At 55.9% G+C, this 22,619-nt stretch overlaps 1 protein-coding gene and 1 long non-coding RNA gene across 6 annotated transcripts in view; one reads left to right on the plus strand and one right to left on the minus strand.

Annotated features, from left to right (window-relative positions):
• LOC112304724 (interleukin-4 receptor subunit alpha) overlaps positions 1-22,619 on the plus strand; it is a 44,213-nt gene that overhangs the window by 4,027 nt on the left and 17,567 nt on the right. For 2 of the 5 annotated variants that reach the window (XM_053926316.1, XM_053926319.2), the window contains exons 2-5: positions 17,247-17,334; positions 18,937-19,075; positions 20,551-20,702; positions 21,805-21,956. In XM_053926316.1, the coding sequence (XP_053782291.1) occupies positions 17,265-17,334; positions 18,937-19,075; positions 20,551-20,702; positions 21,805-21,956 (513 nt within the window). In that variant the 5' untranslated portion in view covers positions 17,247-17,264. Of the gene's footprint in view, positions 1-9,958; positions 10,105-17,243; positions 17,335-18,936; positions 19,076-20,550; positions 20,703-21,804; positions 21,957-22,619 lie in introns of all 5 variants that reach the window. The other 3 variants (XM_053926329.2, XM_053926322.2, XM_053926317.2) reach the window with 3 other exon arrangements.
• On the minus strand, positions 2,477-9,167 carry LOC128781181 (uncharacterized). Its single transcript, XR_008427077.1, has 4 exons — positions 8,943-9,167; positions 8,522-8,565; positions 7,366-7,515; positions 2,477-3,465 (listed from the first exon to the last, which is right to left on the minus strand). It is a non-coding gene; the product is annotated as an uncharacterized lncRNA (long non-coding RNA).

The raw sequence follows: 22,619 nt of genomic DNA on the forward strand, positions 1-22,619 counted from the left end.
CAAGGGGCAGAGGCCTGGCAGAAGGGGCCGGGGGAGGGGCCGCAGTAGAGAAGGTCTTGTACATCCCACCCACCCCACTTCCAGGCCACTGCTCCCATGCTCGGCACGCGCCGTTCTGTCACTGCGCGTGTCTGTGCCTTTCCAAGAAGTGGTGATGTCGCTGAGGTTTCGTGTTTGGCTCGGACTGACTCATTCTCACTCTAGGGGCCCCGTGGGCCTCCTCACGTCCTGGAGGCTGCTTAAGAAATCCAGGGCCTGGGCTAAAGCAGACCTGGGTGCTGCGCCTTGCTGGGGACCCTCACCAGCTGGGCCGACACCTGAGTGCCCTTCTCCTCACTCCCAGAAAGAGGCAGGATGTGTGGGTCCTGGTCAGGGCAGGAGAGCGTGGCCCTCAAGGGTATGGTGGAACAGATTACCTGAGGGGAGGGCATGCAGCTCTGAGCACAGGATTTTTCAATGAACAGCCTCCATCCAGCCTACAAGCTAAAAGTAACACGTCTTGCATGCTAGCCCTGGGCTCAGGGCTTGCATTCACTCAGCAAGCATGCCAGGTGCTGGGGACACAGCAGCCAATGAGGGTCCTTAAGGAGCTGACAGTCTAGTGGGGGAGGTGACTCCGAGGGGGTGACTTCTAAGCTAAGACCTGAAGTAAAGAGACAGTGGATATCTGGGAGTGTTGCCAGCAGAGAAGAGCAAGTGCGAAGACCCTGAGTGGGGACAGGCTTGGTTCCTTTGACCCATAACAAGGAAGCAAGGCGGTTGGGTGGAATCGAGCGAGGTGGAGAGGGGCAGGGACAAAGGTCAGGGAGGTGAACAGGAGCCAGATGCCTGCATGATCTCATTCCACTCGTAGAATGACCCTGCAAAGTAGGAGCTGCTCGTATCCGGATGTTGCAGATGGAGAAACAGGTGCAGAATGGTTCAGTAACTTGTCCAGTGGTGCAGAGCTGGAAGCCGGCAGCCCCGGAGTCGTCAGTCTTCACCATGTGTTTAAACACAGGATGGAGACGGGCTCAGACGCTGAAGGCCCACCTACTGCTTAGGTCGTTGCTGGTGGGCCCGCTGGCTGTGGGTCAGCCCAGCAGCCCTGTGGATGTGGTCAGGCCAGGACCAGCGTTAGAATGATCCAGTCACAGTGTCAATCATTTTACAGATCATTTACCAATGAGCGTCCTCCCCAGGGTCAGATAACGAGGACACACCAAAGCAGGAGGGGCTTGGAGGGCAGACAGGGCCGTGGAGCCTGACCCCACATCAGGCACTGTGCTGGGGGGAGGCGGGTGGATGACTGGATGCCTCCCCATCTCCCTGAGGAGGAAACGGAGGCTCCCGGTGGAGACTCACAGGGAGCACAATTCAGAAAGGGTGGTCTGGAGTCAAACCCAGGGCTGCTGACCAGGAAGTCTTTGATTTGCACTTAACCGCTGTTTGAGCCATCCCCCAAGAGGAGGAGGGTTTCAAAGAAATGAATTTCTTGGTCAGAAATAAGGGAGCACAGTCACTGAGAACCATTTTGGAGAATGGAGGAGGTTTTTCCCGGAGCAGCCTTTTCAAAAGAGGAAGCGGAACTTCTCCGGAGAGGAGACACACCAGATCTCTGGGCTGGCAGCCCTCCGGGCCGCAGAGCCACAGCCCCTGGCAGTCCTACCAGAGGTGATGGGGCACAGCCTCTGCCACAATTTCCACAGCTGGGCAGCTCTGGCTGGGAGAAGATCTTTCCTGAGGTTTAGCCAAACTAGCTCTCAGGAGCTTTCATGTTCTGGCTCTGGCTCTGCCCCTTGGAGGCAGTAGCCATCGCCCTCCAGCAACAGCCCAGTGCTTCTCTTTTTCAGATTGCACAGCCATTTTTTGTTAATTTTTAGAGAGAGAGGAAGGGAAGGAGAAAGAGGGAGAGAAACATCAGTGCATAGTTGCCTCTTGTGCACCCCCTACTGGGGGCCTGGCCCACAACCCACGCATGTGCCCTGACTGGGAATCGAACCTGCAACCCTTTGGTTCAAAGGCCAACACTCAATCCACTGAGCCACCCCAGCCAGGGCCCATAGTTCTTTTAATCATTCCTCCTGACTCAGGGAACTGTAGAGTTCCATCTAGCTCTGGACATGGACCAGTTGGTCAGAGTCCCACATAAAACCCATTACCTCCCACAAAGCCTGCTCAGTCAGAGAGGAGGGAGACTGTGGCCTCCCTGGATCTGGAGCCCGTACTTCGGTTGATGTAACCTGCAGTCATGCTTAGTAGCAGCCACATCCACCTGGAGTCATATTGGGCTTGTCAGTTAAAACCTCCAGGTCTCTCTTCTTCCTGAGCTCCTGTCAATCAAAGTTTCTTCCACTCTGAGATTACTTGTTTGAGACTAACAATCATTTTCAGTCTTTCTTAATTTCTAATAAATCTACTTCAGGCTAATGGGTATATATATTTTTTCTGAGTACTGGTTTGGCTTTATTCCACAGATCTTGTCACACAATTTCATTCACTGCTGAAATAGTTTACAATTACCCTTTTGGCTAAACATATATGTGCTTTTAAAATGTTTTAAGGTGGATGGAATTTTTGAAAGTTTTTAGTTGATTTCCAAATTTATTGCATTGTGGTCACTATTTGTGGCTTCTCTGATATCAAGATGGAGAATTTGTTGAGATTTTCTTTGTGAGATTTTCTGGTTAATTTTTCTGCACGTTCCTCTTGCATTTGAAAGGAGATATATTTTCTATTGGATGTAAAGTTCTGGAGATAAGTCTATTAGATCAAGCTTGCTAGCTAGAGCATTTATTTATTAATTTATTTACTTATTTAAGAATTAATATTTTATTGCAGTGACTTCCAAAATTTTTGACTATAATAAATGCATGTTACATTATTATTCATCACGTACATATAAACAAAGTTTTTATGAAACAATACTTATCCTCACTATATGAAAAGACTTTGGTATTTTGTACTTTATTGTTGCTATTTTAAAATGCTGGTAGCAACCCACTGAATTGGTTGTCTTGATCAGCAGGGGTTTTTTAAAATTATTTTATTATTGTTCAATTACAGTTGTCTGTAACTATAGTATTTATATTGTCTGTGTTTTTATCTGTTTTTTGCTACCTGATTTATCTCCCACTATGATAGAGGATCTGTTCTTTTCTCCTTGGCCTTCTCTCGTATTTTGCTTTCTTTTCAAAGCTGTCATTAGCTGCATTATCGGTAGGATGCCCCTGTACATGGATGGAAGGGGGGTTCATGACTTCCATACCTTCTTGGTCAGTTGCTCCTTCTATCAGTATAAGCAGCCACCTTTCTCTCATTTAATACTCTGATGCCTTGAATTCCGTTTTATTCGGTGTTAATATCCTTATACTTGTAACCTTTATTTGCATTTTTCTTCACTCCTTTCCCAGTTCTTTACATTCTTTTCTTTGACTCTAAGGCTCTAGGACGTTTATGTGGCCCCAGTCTGGTAGCCAGGTGAACCTGAAAGAAAACAAAACTTGCGTCTCAGTCTCAGCTCTACAACCCACTTGCTCAGTAATCTGGGACCAGTCATTTCCTGTTTAGTCCTCAATTTCCTCATCCATAAAATAAGGACCGGGCCTGCTCTGCCCTTCCATCTGGGTTTTTGTGAAAATACCTGCAGCAGTGAACAGGAGAGGCACGCACGCACACTGGTCCCCAAGTGTAAACACAGCCGGCTTCCCAGGCGGTAAGCATGGCATGTGTCAAGGCCGGAGGTGGGAGTGTGCCCACAGGAGACAGCCAGCGCGTTCTGTTCGGCTGCCTCCTCTGTTCACTAAGGGACATGAGTGAGACCCAGTCCCTGGCTGGCTCGGAGGAATTTTCAGTCTGGGAAGGGGGAGAAATGACAGGCGCAGCTCACTGTTACTAAGAATGGAAAGGGGGTCGGGACCAAGCCAGGCAGAGCACTGAGGTGGGCTGAGGAAAGAGCAGGGCCTGACCAGGAACACCCTGGGGGTGGACGGGGCACAGGAGGAGGGTGCCGAGAGGCCCAGCACCGGCCCAAGTGAAGTACATGGGCCCAAGTGGTTGGGGAGTCGGTGGCACGTTTGGGGACAGCTGGGGCAGGGGTGGGAAAGTGCAGGGTTTGTAGGGACTGCTCTTGGGCCCCGGTCCTCCCCCACTGAGGAGGAAGGTGGTGGGCCTTGCAGAGTTTTTGGAATCCTCACTGATACCAAGATGCTACTCAGCCACACAGAACAGGCTATGGGGTGTCTCCAGGCCCCTCCTTTCTCATCACCATAGCAACCAGCATCCTGTGGTGAGCAAGAGGTAATAGGGACAGAAGGCAGGGGACATTTGAAAGGTGGCCTTTCACCTTGGGGGTGCTGGTGCTTGGGGAAGGTGTGGGGCCCAACCTGGTGCTCCTCCCCACTTGTTGGGCTGTCCTGGCATCTCAGAACACCCACCCGGGAGGACACCAGCTGGTGATTGTAAGCCAAAGAGGGACCACAAATGTGGGGTGTGGTTTTTAAATATTGGACTCTTTTCCAACACCTAAAAATCAGGATAACACATAAAAGTCTGGATTTCTGGGTTTTTTGAAAAACCAAAAGGCCTAGGATGCTTGTGCCTTCATTCTCCTGGGATGGAAACTGCTGAAGCGGCATGCAGCTGCCCCTCGGGACTGAGCACACGCTCGCCACTGGTCCCCTCTCCGCTCAGTGCGTTCTCACAGGTATTTGAGTTTCCTCCGGGGGAGGTGACTGTGGCCATGAAGCAGGAGGCGGAGGGCTGGGAGCTGCCCCCAGAGGCAGCAAGTGCTCTCTGTGCTGGAGGCAGGTAAGCAGAGGGTCGATGGCCCCTTGCAAAGGCCCCAGGGGACCTCAAGTGGCATCGGGAGTGGACTTAGGGTCTTTGGGGACCCTTCCAGCCCTGCGGATGGACGCTTCTGAGACCTTCTGTTAACACAACCCAATACCCTGGGTTGTGCACTCCAATGTCTTCCCTCTCATCCATCTTTTTTCTTTTCCTTTTTATTGTCACAAACGTGCAGACGAGGGCACAGCTTCATTCGTTTTCAGAGTGAACAAGTGCGCGGATTACCCAGTCAAGAAGCAAAGCATGGCCCCAGCTGGTATGGCTCGGTTGGTTGGAGCATTGTCCTGTGGACACTAAAGGTTGTGGGTTCAGTTCCTGGTCAGGGCACATAACCAGGTTGCAGGTTCAATCTCCAGTCGGGACACGTACAAGAAGGCAGCCCGTGGATATTTCTCTCTCGCATCAGTGTTTCTCTCTCTCTCTTTCAAAAGCAATGAAAAAACGTCCTCAGGTGAGGATTAAAAAAAAAAGCATGGTCAGCCCCCCAGAAGGTCCCCTCCTGACCCCACCTCTGAGGACACTCTCCTGACTTCTAATCCCAGCAGCGGGTTGTCGCCTGCTGCACTTTATGTAGATGGAATCAGCATCGCCCTCTCTCCGCTCAGCCGTGCCCGTGGGCCGGTCTGTGTGCTCACAGCAGCCGTCGTTTCACTCGGGGGCCTCAGAGGTTGCTGGGTGCTGAGAGGTGAGCGTTGGCCACCCGCTCCAACGACACTGTCTGAGGCTGCTTCCGCCCAGCCTTGGTCTGTCTCCCTCCCTGCGGCCACGCCGTGATGCAGGAGATTCTGTCTGCACTTCACAGATGAGGAGACTGAGGCTCTGAGAGGACCCCAGTTTGCCAAGTCTCCCAGACAGTCAAGGGGGAGCCCACACACTTGGGCCCAGATTTATGCTCCGTGTCTTAGATGCCCTGGAACCCCTGCCGACATGAGTGACCCCACACGTCTGTGAGTACTTGCCTGCCAGGAATGCTCTGGGATGAGGCAGCAAGAAGAACTTGAGGGACAGTATCTCCCCGCCCCCCCTACCCCGCCCCAAAGGCCTGTCTGCAGACAGAAAATGAATAGGAACCTCTTATCAGGGCTGACTTGTGACTGGCTTGGGTTTGCCTGGGGCAAAGTCCTGGGTACTGTTGAGACAAGTTCACTGGAGAGGACTGGGCAGACAGGACGGAGGCCAAGTTCTAGCTCAGTCACTTCCTGCCTCATCACCTTGGGGCTATTTCTGGACCTCTCTGGGCCTTGGTTTCCCTCTCTGTGCAGGGGGAAGGTTTGGCCACATTTTTCACAGGGGGGCTTGCTGGAGGGGCAAAGAGAGGTGTGTAACAGGACCAAGTTTATGGCAGAAGGTCTAGGTTCAAATCCCAACCCTATCACGTATTTTTTTTTTAAGGATTTATTTATTTTTAGGGAGGGAGAAAGAGATGGAGAGAAGCATCGATATGGGAGAGATACGTTGTTTGGTTGCCTCTTGCACACCCCCTACTGGGGGCCTGGTGTGCAACCTGTTGCACCCACTGACGCAAGAAACAGACGTTCGGAGACTTTCAGGACGTTTACAGAGATGTTACTTTAATGGCCAACTCTTTTAACCTGCGCAGGGGCGGACTCTCCATGTGTCCCGGAGACACTTGCTCAGAAGAGCTGCAGATGAGAGCCGCGCCAAACGCTCACAGGCTAGCTCTTTTATACAGTGAGAAGCAAGCAAGCAAGTTACAAAAGCAGGAGTTGCTGTTATCTCTGCATAGCTCTGAGCTCTGGAGGAGTTTTGCTCTGGGTTCAGGAGGAACTATCTGTCTCCTGTTGATAAGCTTATTTCAGATGACGATTTGTTTCTCTTCCTTATCCATTCTAGTGACCTTCAAGAGGTTTTCTGCTTAGCAATGCTTATAATTGTCTAGCTCTCAACACAACCCAGGCATGGGCCCTGACTGGGAATCGAACCTGCCACCTTTCGATTCATAGGCCAGCTCTCAGTCCACTGAGCCACACCAGCCAGGGCTAGCCCACCCACTTATTGGCTGTGCATCCTTAGGCAGGTTTCTGAACCTTCCTGGGCCCCAGTTTTCCCGTGTCTCCAATGGGAACGGTAGTCCTACTGCACCTGCCATGCTCCCCGGTTGGGGAGGGTGGAACCCGTGGGCAGAAGAGCTGTGAGAGAGCCAACCCATGGCGTCTCTTGGCTTGAGGGACTGGGGCCACTCAGGGGCAACTGTGGTGATTTCCGAGGCCCACTGACAGCTGTGACCGTTCCTAACACAGCCAAACCTAATCAGTGCCCCGAGTCCTGCGGTCACGTGCCTGCTCTGCAGGGAGATGCGTGATGATCACGGTAATGCCCCAGCTGCCAGCTTCCTGGAGGTCAGCCCTCTGCTGGGGTGGCCCATTGGTGCCCATGTTAGGGTATTAAAGAGACTCCAAGCTAGAATTGGTCAGTGTTTACCCAGCGGTGAGAGGTGGAAAATGCCAGCTGACCAGGCCCCCTGCACAGGGTCGGGGGAGTCGAGTCTCTTTACTCTTCCGTTCAGCAGCAAGTTACCTGTGGGCCCCCCGCTCTGCTGGGCCGGACCTGGGCTCTGGGGCTGCAGCAGTGAAGGTGGACACAGGCTCCGGCCTTGGGGCTGCGTTTGGTGAGCACTGGGATGCTGAACAGGAAGCGTTTGTGTGGTGTGCTGCAGGGAGCTGAGTGCTGAGCAGAGAAATAGAGCAAGAGAAGGGTTTCTAGAGCGATGGAGGTCGGCTGCCTCTCCTGCGCAGGTGGCATCTGGACTCAGCTTTAGCTTCTTCAGCTTTAGCTTCCAGTGCCTTCTGCAGCTGGCCATGGCTTCTAGATCTCTCCAGAAAGCAACTGCCTGGATGCTTTCCCAGGGGCCCCACTGGCCGCTTGGACTCAGTGTGTCCACAGCCTACACAAGCTCACATGTTGCCACAAAGTGGCCATTGGCACAAGATGCCTGCCTGTCCCTGAGGTGGTGCCTCCCTCCAGCGGGTCTGGCTGGCCATGTCTCATGAAGGAGGTCACGGTCTCCAGCCCTCTCCTGTCCCTCTCAGATAAAGTCGTGTCTCACTGTGCACAACCCCCTGGATTTCAGCCACAGCTGGTGACCCTCAAATTTGTCTCTAGCCCAAGCCTTCCTCCTGAGACCAGGCCACAGGGACGTATGTCCTCCTGGATGGCTCGCAGGGCCCACTGCCCATGTGAAGTCACTCTGTCTGCAGTGTGGCAGAGTATGCGGTCCCCCCAGCAAGCCTGCCCCCCTTCCCAGCACCACTGTCTGCCCAAGGCCACCTCCCTACTCAGAGCTGCCCCACACCAGCCATCAGAAGCTCTGCCATGTCCACCTCCCAAGCAAGGCTGGAGTCGGCCCCTCCTTTGCAGCTCCAGCAGCGCCCTGTCCTCTCGCAGCCACCTCATCTCGCCCTGCGGTCTTCTGCACACACCAATTGAGTGGGATTTCTGGAAAGCAGCGCCTGTCCTGCTGACCAGCCTCCAGTGGCCCCCACTGCCCTGGGGATGGAGTCATAACTGCTTACCAAGCCTAGTAGGCAGTGTCACCTTCTGGCCCCGCCAACCTCTCTGCTCTCATCCCGTCTTCCCACCCATCGCTGCAGCCAAGAGCCCATCCTTGGGAACGGGAGGGCCCGTGTGGTGGAAACTGGGCTGTGCCCTCCCTCCTCCCTGGCTGTTCACTCACTCTTTACTTGCTCCATTCCTTCCTCTCTCGGGATCCTTCAGGATCTGTAAAATGGATTCAATAATTGTACTCACCTCAAGGTCGGGGGGGGGGGGGCGGGGTGTAAAGCATCTGGAACCGTGCATGGCACTCAGAAAGCACCACGCATGCGCAACAGTGAGGCTAACGAGAGGTGCACGTGATCACTCTACCCGCTCTGCCAGGCGCTGGGCTCGGCGTTCAGGGTATGTGGACAAGACACGGTCTCTGCCCTCTGCCCTCCGGGAGCCCTCAGTGCCCTCTGTGGGACATTTTTCCTTCTCTCCACACCCCCGCCCCTCCCCTCACCCGGAGAATTCTCGTTCCTCCTCCCACCCCCACCGTAACCCTCGAGGGGCAGTGTGCAAGGAGCAGCATGGGCTCACTGACAGCTCCCTCCTACCTGCCTCTTACGTTTTCTGATGGTGGTGTCCCCACTGCTCCCTGTGAGCCTCTTTCTCACACTGGTTCCTCCCATGGCCCACTGGGTCCCGGTAAATGGCCACCCCATCCTTCAGGGGCTGCAGTCTCATTAATCCTCTTGTCCTCTCAGCCACTCCCAAATTCCATTTGGTCAGCAAACCCTGGTGGCTCTGCCTTCAAAGACATCTAGAATCCAACCCGTTCTTACCAGCCCTTCCCCACAACCCCGTGCGAGCTGGCACCTGCTGCCTGGGCCAGCCCAGTGGCCTCCTCCCTGGTACCTGCTTCTGCCCTTGACCCCACAGGCCTTTCACACCATCACACCACACAGCCAGAGGGGTGGTTTGAAAAGTGTTATGATGTCACATCTGTGCTCAAACCTTCTAGTAACTTCTCACTCAAATATTTGTCAGAGGAAAGAAAAAAGAATGAATGAATGAATGGCCTTTTTTGCATCTGTAGTACCTGGCACATAGTAGGTGCTCAAAAAACACCTGCAACAAGAATACACAAGGGCATGAATGTGTGGGCGAGGACCTGGAGCACAGAGTAGGTCTGTGGGAGCCAAGTGGGCTCTGTGGGCTGAAGTTACTGATTCTTGCCCCTGGTGGCAACAGAGCCAGCCTGCTGCCACCCCTCCTGTCACTCACTGGGATGGAGGCGGGGCAGGTAGGCAGAGCCCAGGCCATTTTGGGACTCTGGCCTGGCCTGCCTCACTGTCCTGGGTTGGGCTGCTGACGTGGCTGCTGGTTCTGGGAACCCCAGCCAGGCAGCAGTTCTGGGAAAGCTGCTGCCTCAGGGAGAAGTGTGTCCCTGGCCCCCTGCCATACCGGCCCAGCTGTCTGGGAGGCCAGAGGAGGCTCCAGGCTGGCCTAAGACTGGAGCTTCAGGGATCAGTGGCTCCCAGGGGAGGCCCCTGCAGCCCCTGCTGTGTCGCTGGCTTCCTCTCCACATGCCTCTTGTCCTGGGACTGACTGCATCCTGTCTGTGATCCAGGCCCTTCAGGCTGGTTTGAGGTCAAGAGTGAGCCGAGGAACAAGAGGCCTGTTACACCCTCTGGCTCAGGAAGAGCCTCCTCCATCGACTGCTGCCGCCTTCTGACATTCCAAGACTCGCCACTCACCTCCCCCCACATAAAAAGAGTGAGTTAGATGTGTTTCTCTGCCAGCAGGGTGTCTTCCACTCCAGGCGCTTCGGCTGTCTTCCTGGCTCAGGCTGTCGTTCCAATCCTAGCTCTGTGACCACAAGCAAGTGCTCTAACCTCTCTGTGCCTCAGACTCCTCACCTGTAAAATGGGGCTTTTAGTGGCCCCCAGCTCATAGAGTTGCTGTGAGAACCAAGTTGATTATACCTTGTAAGCTCTGAGAACAATGCCAGGCACATAATAAGCACTCTGCATAGCGTTTATTACGGGCAGAAGTTTGGTGTATGTGTTTGGTATATCTGTGTTTAAAGATAGAGTATTGAATTTGTTATTGTTGGAGGTTAGCCAGCCATGCGTTTACTAGCTGTTTGTTGAGCACATGCTGTGCGTGTGGCAGGCACTGCACAGGCGCTGGGGGCTGGCGCAAAGCTCCGCCCTCAGGGGGCCCATTCCCAAACACAGGCCAGACCCAGGTTCCTCCCAGCTTCACGCGCTGGCAGCAGGATGGGGGGGCTGCTTCACGTGGGGCAGCACGGGATCCTCCTTCCGTGAACCATTGATGCCCTTTGTCTTTTTTTCTTAAAGGATGTTTGTCTTACTGATTTTTAAGGCCTTCGCAAAAAGGCCATCATTAAGGCCATTAACCCTCGGTGGTGTAGATTACCAGGTGCAGGTGGCCACCTTTTTCCAGTCTCCTGTTTGCTTTCTGATTTTTTACAACCTGTTTGGTCTGGGGAAACTGAAAAATGTTTGCAGTCAGATCTTTCCATCTCTGCCGTCTGCCTCCTGAAATAAAACACACGTTCACACCCGTAACCTCAGTGATAAGATTAGAGACAGTGATAAGTATGTGACTGAAGAAAACTGGGGTGCTGTGACAGGGAGTAACAGGGGAACCCTCCTTGGGTGACTGGGTTTCTGGGGTGAAGGCCGCGTGGGACCAAAGGGCTGGGACCAGTGCACAGAGGCCCCAGGACCCGACGCTCGTGGGGGAGGGAGAGGGGGCAGGAGGGACAGTGTGTGTGTGACAGGGGCTTGAGGTGTTTATTTTCTTGAATTTTTAAGATAATTGTAGACTCCCGTGCAGCTGTAAGAAATACTACAGAGAGACCCCTGCACTCTCCATCTCCCCCAGGGCGACATCTCGCAACGCCGTGGTGCATCCGCTCAGCCAGGATATTGACATCCCTACAGCCCCCTGGCCTTGCTCGGGCGGCCCTGCTTCCTGTCCTCAGGGGTGTGTGTGCGAGTCCAGCACAGGCACAGCCTTGTGTCTCCACTGCCGCCGTCAGGGTGCAGAGGGTTCTGTCGTCACAAGGACCCACCCCGGGGTTGCCTTTTATAGCCACTCCTACCGTGGTCTTCCCGCCCCACCCCGCCGCTTCACCCCCGGCAACCACTAATCGCTCTCCCTGTCTGCGTCGTCATTTCCAGAGTGTTGCATAAACGGAGCGACGCAGTGCACCCGTTTGGATTGGCTGCTCTCACTCCCAGGCGTGGGCTGGACTCTGTGTCAGGGATGCTCCTCTTGGCTGGGCTGTGACCCCCTGGGGATCTGTGGCCCCTGGGGGAAGACACCCTTCAGGAGCCAAAGGCCAGAGCCAGAGGCCATTGAAGGACGCCAGCAGGCAGTTCATGGCCTGGTTTCCAATTTAAAAGTGACCCTGTCTGCCGCCTGGAGAAGAGACAGGGTGACTCGTGTCTGCAGCAAGTGCTCACCGCCCTGCGGCCCCCATCCCATTATTCTCTGGGCCCCGGACTGGGCAGAGAGAACTCGCCACAGCCCTGTCCAAAGACCCTCAGAGTCTGCTCATTGCCTAGAGGAGGGGCCTTGGACCTGGAGTCCTCACTTGGGCTCCAGAGGATCTGTGAACCCCTAAGACGGAATGTAAACTTCAATGGTCGCACTTTTAAAGTTATTTATTTGTTGGTCATTTATTATTATTATTATTATTTTTAAAGCTTTTTTAGAGAGGGGAAGGGAGGGAGAAAGAGAGGGAGGGAAACATTAATGTGTGGTTGCCTCTCGCAAGCCCCCTACTGGGGACCTGACCTACAACCCAGGCATGTGCCCTGGCTGGGAATTGAACCAGCGACTCTTTGCTTCACAGTCCGGCGTTCAGTCCACTGAGCCACACCAGGCAGGGCTCTAATGTTTGCACTTTTTTAGAAAGAGGGTTTGGGGTTTGGTCGGTCAGATGTTCAGACAGGTCGGTGATCTCCCAAACAGTGAGGACTCTGGCTTGTAAACAGGTGGAGGGGAAGAGCTGAGGCCCTGGGGCCTGGCCGCCCCGTCCACGTCCCGGGCTGTCATAGCGGTGTCGCCTCAGCCAGCCGCTGAGCCTTTCTGTGCCTGGGTTTCCCCATCTGAAAGTGGGGGAAATAACAGCACCTACTTCACAGGCCTGTTCTGAGTAGTGAATGAGTTAATATGACTAAAACGTGTAGAGGGAAATTGGCATGTGGTTAACATGTATGTGAAGTGAGTGGCGCGGCTGCAGGATGGAGGAGGGCGGCACCTTTCCGGCGCAGACCACTGGGCCTCGGGGGCGGGGCGCTGTCCGAGTCAGCTGTCCTGCTCTCAACGAGCCCCAGACCAGCAGTGCTTCTTCCAGAGGGATGCGTGGTGTGGCTGGGCGCTGTCGCCTCCGTGTCCTGGATCTCCCATCTCTGTGAGTGTGGCTTCCGTCGGCTCTTCTGTCTGCTCAGCTGCTGCTTTGCCTCTGGCTCGTTGGGCTTTGTGGACACCGCAGATCCCCGGCTTTCCTGCTGCTCAGTCAGGCGCTCTGGTCCTGCGCTTGGGCAGCCGGTGTTTGGAACTGACAAGCAGGACGGCAGCTTCCCGGCTCCTTTCAGTCACCTCGTTGGGTTCGGCCTGTGGCTCTGGGAGAAGTCGAAGGCGTTCACACGTTGGTATGGGCCCGAGTACAGACCCGGGTTCTGACTCTAGCTCTGTGCTCTCATTAGCTATGGGACCTGATGGGCAGGTTATTTGCCCTATCTGGCCTCAGTTCCCTTGCGTGGAAAGTGGGAGTAACAAACCTATCTTCTTGCAGGGTTCTCGGGCAGTTTCAATAAAGTAATGCTTCTACCACACTTAGCCAAGTGTCGAGCACAATGTAAGTACTTGACAAGCAGGATTTTATTTGCACAAATCCAAGGCTTAACATAAGGAAGCTTCCGATAGTCAGGCTCTACTCAACCATGACCTGGGGGTGAGCGCCCCGTCCATGGAGGAGTGCAAGCAGACACTGGGTCGCAGCAAGTCAGTGAAGGGATATTTGCAGGGCAGCCCTGTCCAGATTGGCAGTTGAGCTAGGCAGCCAACCCCCGAGACTCCTCCCAACTCCAGCAGGTTGGGAATCCATGACTGTGGTGCGAACTTGACATTGTTTCCTCTTGCCACCTGCTTGAGCTGGGTCACTTGTAATCCCCTGAAATGCAGCGCCCTCGCCCTGGGAAGCCAGCTGGTGTGGGGCTGTGGCTTGTGTGTGTGTGTGTGTGTGCGCGCGCGCGCTGTGCACGTGCTCACAGCTGGAAGTGTCCTCCGAGGCAGACCAGAGATGACACCCTGACTGCCGACAAAGGGGTGTGCCTCCACCCCTTTGGAGGACTTTACCACAATAGCCCTTCTGCTGTGTGGCCTTGGGCAGGAAGCGTGGCCTCTCGGTTTCTCTTTGTTCAAAACTGGAGCTAAGTGGCACTTTTGCCATCGCTGCCACAGGATGCTGTGGGCATCTGTGAACTCATGGAGGGAAAGTTATAGACTTTGCAGAGGAAAAGGATGTCACAGACCCACCACCCAGTCACCCCCAGGGAGAGCTTTCCAGCCCCGTGCTGAGTCCATCAGGGGCCCCCTGTCCTATCCAAAGTGACTGAATTCAGCAGACATACACCGAGCGCATGCTGGGGTCCAGACACCGGTGTGGGGACCAGAGCTCCACGGTGAACAAGACAGGTGAACAAGACAGCTGCTGGCGCTCGGGTGGCGGCCACTCGGAGGAGCAGTTCTCCCACTCACCCCCCTCCTTTCGCCCCCCCGCCCCGGGCACGTTTGAAGGGCACAAAGCTGCCCCTCGGGGTAGGTTTGTCTGATGCTCCCGTGAGACGCATGACCTTGGGGAAGGGACACCAGAGCAGCGTTGACTTGATCCGTCCGGTTCCTGGTGATGTCAGCTTCGACCACTCGGTCAAGGTAGTGCCTGCCAGGTTCCCCACATAAAGTGATGTACAATCATATACAAAAAGTACAGAAAATTACAGTGTAAATGGTTTTGACTCATTAATTAGTAAATAATTAATACGAGGTCCGTGGGGAGACAGAGGCCGCGTGGTAAAAAGAAGAGTCCCCCCGCCACCTGGGGTCTATCCGTGGACTCCGTGTCCCTGTCTTCGCGCTGGGGTTACAGTTGGTTTAGGTCACACGGATTGTGACGCTTCAACTGTGCCCATTTGGGCCAGTGGGCACCCGTTCAAGCTGACACATGTGTCCTTTGAACGTGTCCCCAGCGTTCTTGGGACACTTCCTTCCTTTCTGGCCCAGGGAGAAGTGCAGGCTTGGAGTCGGCTGCTTCTCTAAGCGGCGCTGGGTCCTTTCAGAGCAGAGTCGTATTTAGCAGCCGAGGCCTGGGCACTGGGAGGGCGTGGTCACCAGAGGCGCCGCTGGATCCTGCCCGGGAAAGGGCGCTATGGAGGCAGTTGGCACAATGGAAGTAGGGTCAGTGGCCTCGATGGCTGTCGTGCATCCCTGTTGGTTTCCTGGTTGTGACGGTTGCATGGTGGCTGTGCAGGAGAGTGTACTGGAGTACTGAGGGTTAATTTATTCCTTGTGACTAAATGAGTACGAGAGAGAGGCTGAGGGGGGGAATATGAGTGAACAGGACAGGAGGGGAAGGTGTGGAGGTGGGAATGGGTCGGTGTGTTTGAGGAGCAGCCGGAAGTGAAGGTGTGCAGGTGGCAGGAGCGTCAGGCACAGCCGCGGGGGGCGGGAGGCGCCTGACTGGGTGGAGCCTTCCAGTGGGATGAAGTCCCTGGAGAGTGTCCAATGGGGGGCCTGGGGCTCCTGCTGTGGCCTTCAGCCCTTCAGCCCTTCCCGCGCTCCAGACACTGTGCAGAGTGCTTTGAGTCCACACCTGCCTTCCCTCGGCGGAACATCCGAGAGCCTGATCTGGGCATCACTTCCGGGCTGCAGATGAAGCAGCCAAAGTCTGAAACTCAGTAACTGTCGGAAGAGCACGTAGCTACTAAGTAGCAGGAGGACGTCCGGCAGCAGCCTTTCTGAATATGGCCCCAGGACAGAGACCCAAGGCGGGCATGGGCGGGTGCTGTCAGCAAGGCCAGGAACGTGCCCCAGGACACTGCTTTGTAGAGGGCATGTGGGTTCAGGTGCCAGGAGTGTGGGGGAAGTGCACACTCCATGACCCGAAGGGATTCTGCTCCTGAGCATTTTCCTTAGCGATAGTAAGTGGTGACCTTCCTCGAGCCATGCCTGTGTCCAGGTCACCGCTTGAGGCCTCCACAGCTGTTAGCTCACTTAATCCTCACAGCCCTGCCCGTGACAGGGAAACTGAGGCTCGGGGAGCGGGGGAGGGGTGCAGCAGCTTGCTCAAGGTTCATAACGAGTAAAGGACAGCAGGCGTTTAAATTTAAGGCACTGAGCAGAGACAGGTGTGCTGGGGTGCCCCAGGGGCGGCCCAGAAACCCACCGTGCACAGCAAAGTGACACAAGGGGTAAATACAGCTGAAGTCCAGTGCTTTGGTTCCAAATTTTGTGGCATGAAGTGATATTAATGATGTAGTAGGTTTAAAATATAAGTTTTCATATGCAGAGGGTGCTGCTATTTTGGTAAATAAAATTCATGTTTCCCTCCCTGTACTCACAGCAGCTTCTGAAAGGACGGATGTTCATATGTGAGTGGGGTTATTGCTGGGCCTTGTGAGCTGGGGATCTGAACTGTGTTTTCCTCTTGGGTGTCTGCACCTCCTCATTTTTTCCCCGGTCATGTCTGTGCGATGTCATTAACAAAGTGAGGGAGGCGCAGGGTCCCACTGATGGCGTGGATACAAACTACAGAACAGCAGGGGCATCTGTGGGGTTAGATGGCCGGTCGGGGCGCTGATGGGACCCAGGCCAATGCTGTGTGACCAACAGGCGCAGAGCCTCAGGGCCGCGTAAGGGGCACTTACTCAGCCCCACTGCGGAGCGGCATCGGGCGTGGCTGCTCTCGTGGGCTCCCTCACGCATCTGAGGTCCGCCCTGCTGATGTGTGACCTCACTCACACGACGGGGGACAGCTGCCTGTTGTCTAAAGCAGAAGGAGACGTCTGGGACTTGCCTGTCACGGTCGTCCCCCAGGCAAGCCCAGGCACATTCTCCAGGCGGTGTGGTGCCAGGGGCCCTCGCAGGCCTCGCCCTGCTAACATTCTGCTGGCCAAAGCGAGTCATGTGGTGAGCCCAGCGTCGCAGGGCAGAGGGAACGCTCTGAGGGGGGCGGGGGCCGCACTGCGAGGTCACATGGACACAGGAGTGGAGAACCGGGCCTCGAATGCCGTCGGTCTGACACACGCAGCCTCAGTTGGAGTGGCCGCCTGACCCTTCTCTGCACGGGTGCACCCTCAGCCGCTCCACCTGCTCCGTGAGGCCGAGCGGTTAGGTCAGCGTTCCCAGCTGTGCTTCAAGGAATTGTAAACCCTCCGGGGGTCAGTTAGGGTTTTGACGCACACGCAGAAAGGAAGGCTGGGTATGGAAGTAAATTTGGTGGTCACTGAGATAAGCGAAGAAAAATACCTTTTCTTACCACAGGACCTACAACCTCTGTGCAGGTGTGCGTTAGGAACTTGCGCCAGTTTGAGGGATGCTCCAACCTAGCAGGCCATGGGGTTCTCTTTTTCAACGCGTCCCAAGCATCTCTTGGGACAGGTGTTTCGTGGCTCTCACTCTGGGCCTTGTGCATCTGGGTCGGGTCTTGTGATTATCGACACGCCTCTGGGGGACACGGGGGGCTGGGTGTTGGCACAGACTCAAATGGCAGGCGGGCACAGTTGTGTCCGGAGTGGGGTGAGCTCTGGAGGCTGCACTCGGGATGACGGGGGCCGTGGGGACCACGAGTCGGCACTAACTGGGTCCCTTTCTCTCAGCAGGTGCCTTAGGATCTCCCGATGGGGTGGCTCGGCTCTGGGCTCACGTTCCCTGTGAGCTGCCTGGTCCTGGTGTGGGTGGCAGGCTCTGGTAAGTCACCGCCTCTTGTCCACGCACTCCGGCTGCACACTCCGTGAGCAAAACAAAGACCCCAGGCCTTGAGAAGGTTGCGATGTAGTGGGAGGAGACAGCCAGTGACAGATGGCTCTAATTATAAATGCATTGTAAAGATCGTTAGAAGGAAGAAAACCATACACAGTGTCTGGCAGAAGTAAGGCCTGCTTGAGTGTGGTTGGTAGGGTAATCATACGGGTGTAGTGATTTATAGTTTTAATGTGAACATTTCACCTAAAACGTCATGTGGTGTGCTTGAGCGTGATACTGTTATGTTGCAGAATCACATGGTTATGATTTTGTAATAAAAAGGGGTGTTGTTTGTGCCAGACCCTGTAGAACAGAGTAGGGAGGACCGGGAGTGCAGGTCAAGGGGAGGACTGCAATTTAAAATACGTGCTCCGGGAAGGCCTCCCTGAGTGACAGTCGAGCAAAGGCTGGAAGGACGAGGGGCCACGCAGATATATGGGGAGCAGGATCTCAGGGAGGACGAGCCAGAGCAGGCTGGCATGGTGCCAGGGTGACCGAGTCAGGAAGGACCTTGCAGGGTTTGAGCAGAGGAGCGACATGACCTTCACATTAAAAGGGACCCCTGTGTCTGCAAGCACAAGGTGGAGGCCAGAGGCCAGGGAGGAGGCGCCCCAGCAGCCGGGTGGCTTGGCCCAGCAGAGGAGATCTGAAGACAGATTGGAACAGAGTGAGAGAGAGAGAGGCATCTCAGGATTTCTGAGCTGAGCAACCAGGAAGGACGCAGTTGTCATTTCTGAGGTGCAGAGGGGTGTGGTTTGGGGAGCAGGGGGTCATGAGGAGAGTCAGACATTTCTTAGATCTCTAAGACTCTCCTAGACGTGGTTAGTCCTTTACCCAGAAAACAAAAGCAAATCGATGGCAGCTGTGACGGGGCTGGTGCCGGGACGTGGCCGCTGGAGCAAGGTGACGCCTGCCAGTCAGGTGCTGGGTGGTCTGGCGTGATGGCCCCCAGACGTCCTGCCGGGTTCAAATCCAGCTCTGCCGCTGACTGCCTGGAAGAAACCCCCAGCCTCTCATGCTGCCCTTTGACATTGGCTGAACCCAACAAGAAGCCAGAGGACAAGGGCACCTGGGTGACGAGGTCTTGGGGGTCAGCCTCCTGAGCTCAGAGAGGGGTGGAGAAGAGGTGAGGGGTGGGGAGCGGGCACATGGACAACAGCCTCCCCGCCACACCGCGGCAGGGCAGGTGCCTGTTGGCAGGTAGCACTCCTTAGCCTGTAGGCTGTTTTCCCTTTAATTTGGCCAAGGGCAAGTAGTTGAGCCACATAACATAAAGCTGCACTTGGGGTGTCCCCTGTAATGGACCTGGCACCCCAGGGCATTTCTTCAGCTTCGGAATCACTTAGTGCCAGCTGGGAGGCTCCAGGAGCCCCGGGCCTGGCCCAGCTCTGTGAAGACTGGCTCCTGACCGCGCCTGGGGCCATGGTTTCCTGGTTTTGTGATGGGCCCCTTGGTCCTGTTCGGGCTGGTTTGCGCCTTGTCCCGGTGGCGCAGGTCCCTCTTGCTTGTTGGGCTCCGGCTGCTCAGAGCACCCCTGTGTCTCCCCAGGGAGTGTGCAGGTCCTGCGTCGGCCCACCTGCTTCTCCGACTACATCAGCACCTCAACCTGCGAGTGGAGGGTGGACGGCCCCGCCAACTGCAGCGCTGAGCTCCGCCTCACCTACCAGCTGGATTTTCCGGACTCTGAGTAAGCCTGTGCGGGAGTGGGGCGCTGGGAGTTCACCTGGTCCGGGGGGTGCCCTGGAGGGCCTGGGGCTGACTGTGGTTCCCCGAGGGCGCACTGCCCCGGAGGCATGGGGCCTGTGGCTGTGGGTGGAGTGCTGGACCACACCGGCACTTCTCACACCTGAGGTCTCAGGACTCTCGGGTGCTTAGAAGTTAGTGAGGGCCCCGAAAGCTTTTGTCTAGGGAGCTTATAGCAGGGGGCCCCCAGCCCCTGGGCTGTAGACCGGTCCTGGTCCATGGCCTGTTAGGGACTGGGCCCCAGAGCAGGAGGTGAGCAGCCAACGAGTGAGTGAACGGTTCCCTGGTGCCAAAAAGGTTGGGGGCTGCTGGCTTACAGCTGTTGATGTTTACCTGATAAGGAATTAAAACAGAAAAGTTAGATCACACCAGCACACATGCCATCAGATCAACAACATCATAATGCGCCACGTAGCCTCTGAAAACCCCACGGTATGCTTGTGAGAGAAACAGAGTAAAATGGCAGGTGACCCTCAGTGTGACTCTGACAGCAGTTGGCCCCGTGGGTCCCCAGGCCCCTCTCAGAGACCCGCTGGACCAGACCCTTGCTTGGGGCGCAGTTAGCGGTGGAGTTTGCCGTGGAACGTGGGGCCCATCGTTCCCTGTGGCTCACTGGGGTGACAGGCGGTGCCCAGGGCAGGCAGGGTCCGGGCCACCCTGGAGTGGGGGCGTGCTGACAGAGGCGGTCTTCCACGGCACGCAAAGGTGGGCGGGCGGTGCTTCTGTACGTGGTCCGGGGGCTGGGACCAGAGACGGAAAACTGGGGCCCGTGAGCCCCAGGGGGCCCACCCCCTGGTTTCGTGAGTAGTATTGTTGGCACGCGGCCGCGCCCGCTCGCTTACGCGTGGGCCATGGCTGCTTCCGGGCTAGATCAGCCCAGCTGTGTCGTTGGGACAGACATGCTGTGACTCCCAAAGCCCAAAGCGCACTGTCTGGCCCTTCACAGAAAACGTTTGCCGCCCCCTGGCCTAGCCCACGGGGCGTGGGGCCGGCTGTTTGGGGAGGCACTTTAGGGTCACGCCGTGGTGCACAGGGCGTGCGCCCCAGTCCTCTGCACACTGGGGGGCCATGCTCCCCAGAGGCGGCTGGAACACACACACAGGCTGTCACACATTCTTTGATGCCACGGCTTCTTCCCTTGCACTGGCTCCTGGGGATGAGCCGAGTCCTGGGGCCGAGGCGGTGGCCAGGGCTGTATAACAGTCCATGATGGGTGTGCTGGGGGCTGTGGCCAGCAGGGAAGGCCATCCTGGTCTACTGTCCCCACCACTCACCCTGGCTGCTCTGCTTCCAAGTCCCCTGATCTTGCCCTTGAGGAGAGACAACCAGGAAACTGGAAGAGCACGTGGGTGCTCGAGGCATGTACTGGGGACACCCACGTGTGCACAACGACGACCTAACACAGCCCCGTGTCTGCAGAAACCACACGTGTGTCCCTGAGAACAGGGAAAGCACAGTGTGCCTGTGCAATGTGCTGATGGACGACGTGGTCAGTGGGGACACCTATCAGCTGGACCTGTGGGCTGGGACGCAGCTGCTGTGGAGTGGCTCCTTCAGGCCCAGCGAGCACGGTGAGTGGGGCCGGGCAGGGTTCAGGGGCTCCCACGCCAGCTGGGCTCGGGGCAGGGGAAGACCCCAGCAGCCTCTTACCACTTCTTAAACTTGATGGGGTTCTTGCTCTCGTCTGGGCCTTGGTCCTCCCATCTTTGCAATGGGGCTGGGCTCAGCGGTACGTCGGGCCCTTCAGCTCAGGTGTTTCAGCCCCGGGATTTAAGAGCCCTGACTGGGGCGTGGGGAGCAGGCCTGTTAGACAGCAGATACGCTTGCGGCAGGTCAGAAACGGAGGGGGGCTGTCCTTCTGCCCTCTGTGGGCTGCTCTGCTGCTGCTTCAGGCAGTCTGGACCCCGGAAGGCTGGCCTTGTCCTGCCCTGGGAGTCCCTGCAGGCATTCCCCCAGACTCGCTGGGGTGGGTGACAGGAGTTCAGGGGTTCAGCGCACCATTCAGCTCTGCGTGTCCTCGGGTGAGTCACGTTACCTCTGAGCCTCAGTTTCCAGAAGACAGTTATTACCCCACTTTGCAATTGAGTAAACTGTAGAACAGAGAAGGCAAGTAAGCCTCCTAAGGTCACACGGCTACTAAGCAGCGGAGGAATCTCTGACAGGTCTCATGGAGCTCACAGCCTCCACCCCTCCATCAGCAGTTCCGGAAGGGCCTGCTCATCCGCTGGTGGTCGGGGGTATTTAAATTGACCCGTGAACAGACCCACAAAATAATTCTTACATATGTATGTTCATTTTGATGCACATTATATATTGATCTGATTGCTTAAAAAGAGACTAAGTTTCTTAACACATGAATCAAAATAAAGAAAAATAGTAAATAGCATAGCACACAGATGTGGCCAATAGTGTGCAGGATGAAAGAGGAAATGCTGAAGTTCGGGGACCTTTGGTTTATACACTCTGCATTCGCTGGAGAAAGGCAGTCACGGCCAGGTCCACGCGGCACCAAGCAGAGTCGCGGCAGCGTTGGGACGAGTGTCAGGGCCGTGACTCCCTGTCACGACCGGGTGGCACCGTATGGATGTGCCGCACAGACGTGGGGCTCACCGAAAGCCCCAGTGGCCGGGGCCTGCAGGCCAACAAGCCTCACCAGACGCCGCTTCTCCGCAGTGAAACCCAGGACCCCCTTAAACCTCACAATCGACACCGACATCTCCCGTACGTGGCGGCTGAGCTGGAGCAACCCGTACCCTCCTGAGAACTTCCTGCACTCCGAGCTCTCCTACCAGGTCATCGTTTCAGATGAAGACGACCCAGTGTCGGTGAGTGGGCCCTACGGGGGTTCTGCACCACCTCTTGAGACTCAGGTGGGTGGAGACACAGGCCCGGGGGTGGGAGATGGAGAGGACGGCTGGGCTAACAGCAACCAGGGACTTAGAGTCCCAGTCTCTTCCCTGGGCTCTGTGCCAGGCAGCCCTTCCACCCCTCGCCCAATGCCCAGTGTGCAGAGAAGGGACGTTATTTCTGGGTCTGCTCCCCGTCTGCAAAGGAAGGCTCTGGGCCACGTCTGTGTTTCCCAGGGGCCGGAGGGACACTGAGATTTCGGGAACACACTTAGATGACTGAGTCCCACAGCACGACAGTCACTCAGCATCATCTCCCTCCCGACCCTGACTGGTGAGGGAGGTCTCAGCTGAGCAGACAGGGCTGCTCATCCTTGGGGTGACCGTGGGAGGCTGTGGGCTCAGACCCTTCCCCCAGAAAACAGGTTTGGCCATAACTTAAAGCCATCTCGCCGGGTTCTCACTGCGTTTACTTTTCCGTGACACCCATGGCATCCGATGCTTGCGTTCCAGCCTCAGCAGAGACAGTGGCCCCTTTTTAAAGGAGTGTATTGGCGTTCTTCACACGCAGAGCTGACTTATCTGGGAAGTGAATAACGGTAGGGCGCGCACAGGGACGGCTCGGCCCCTCTAGCTTAGTGC

This window comes from Desmodus rotundus, chromosome 1 (assembly GCF_022682495.2).
Source record: "Desmodus rotundus isolate HL8 chromosome 1, HLdesRot8A.1, whole genome shotgun sequence".
Lineage (NCBI taxonomy): Eukaryota > Metazoa > Chordata > Mammalia > Chiroptera > Phyllostomidae > Desmodus > Desmodus rotundus.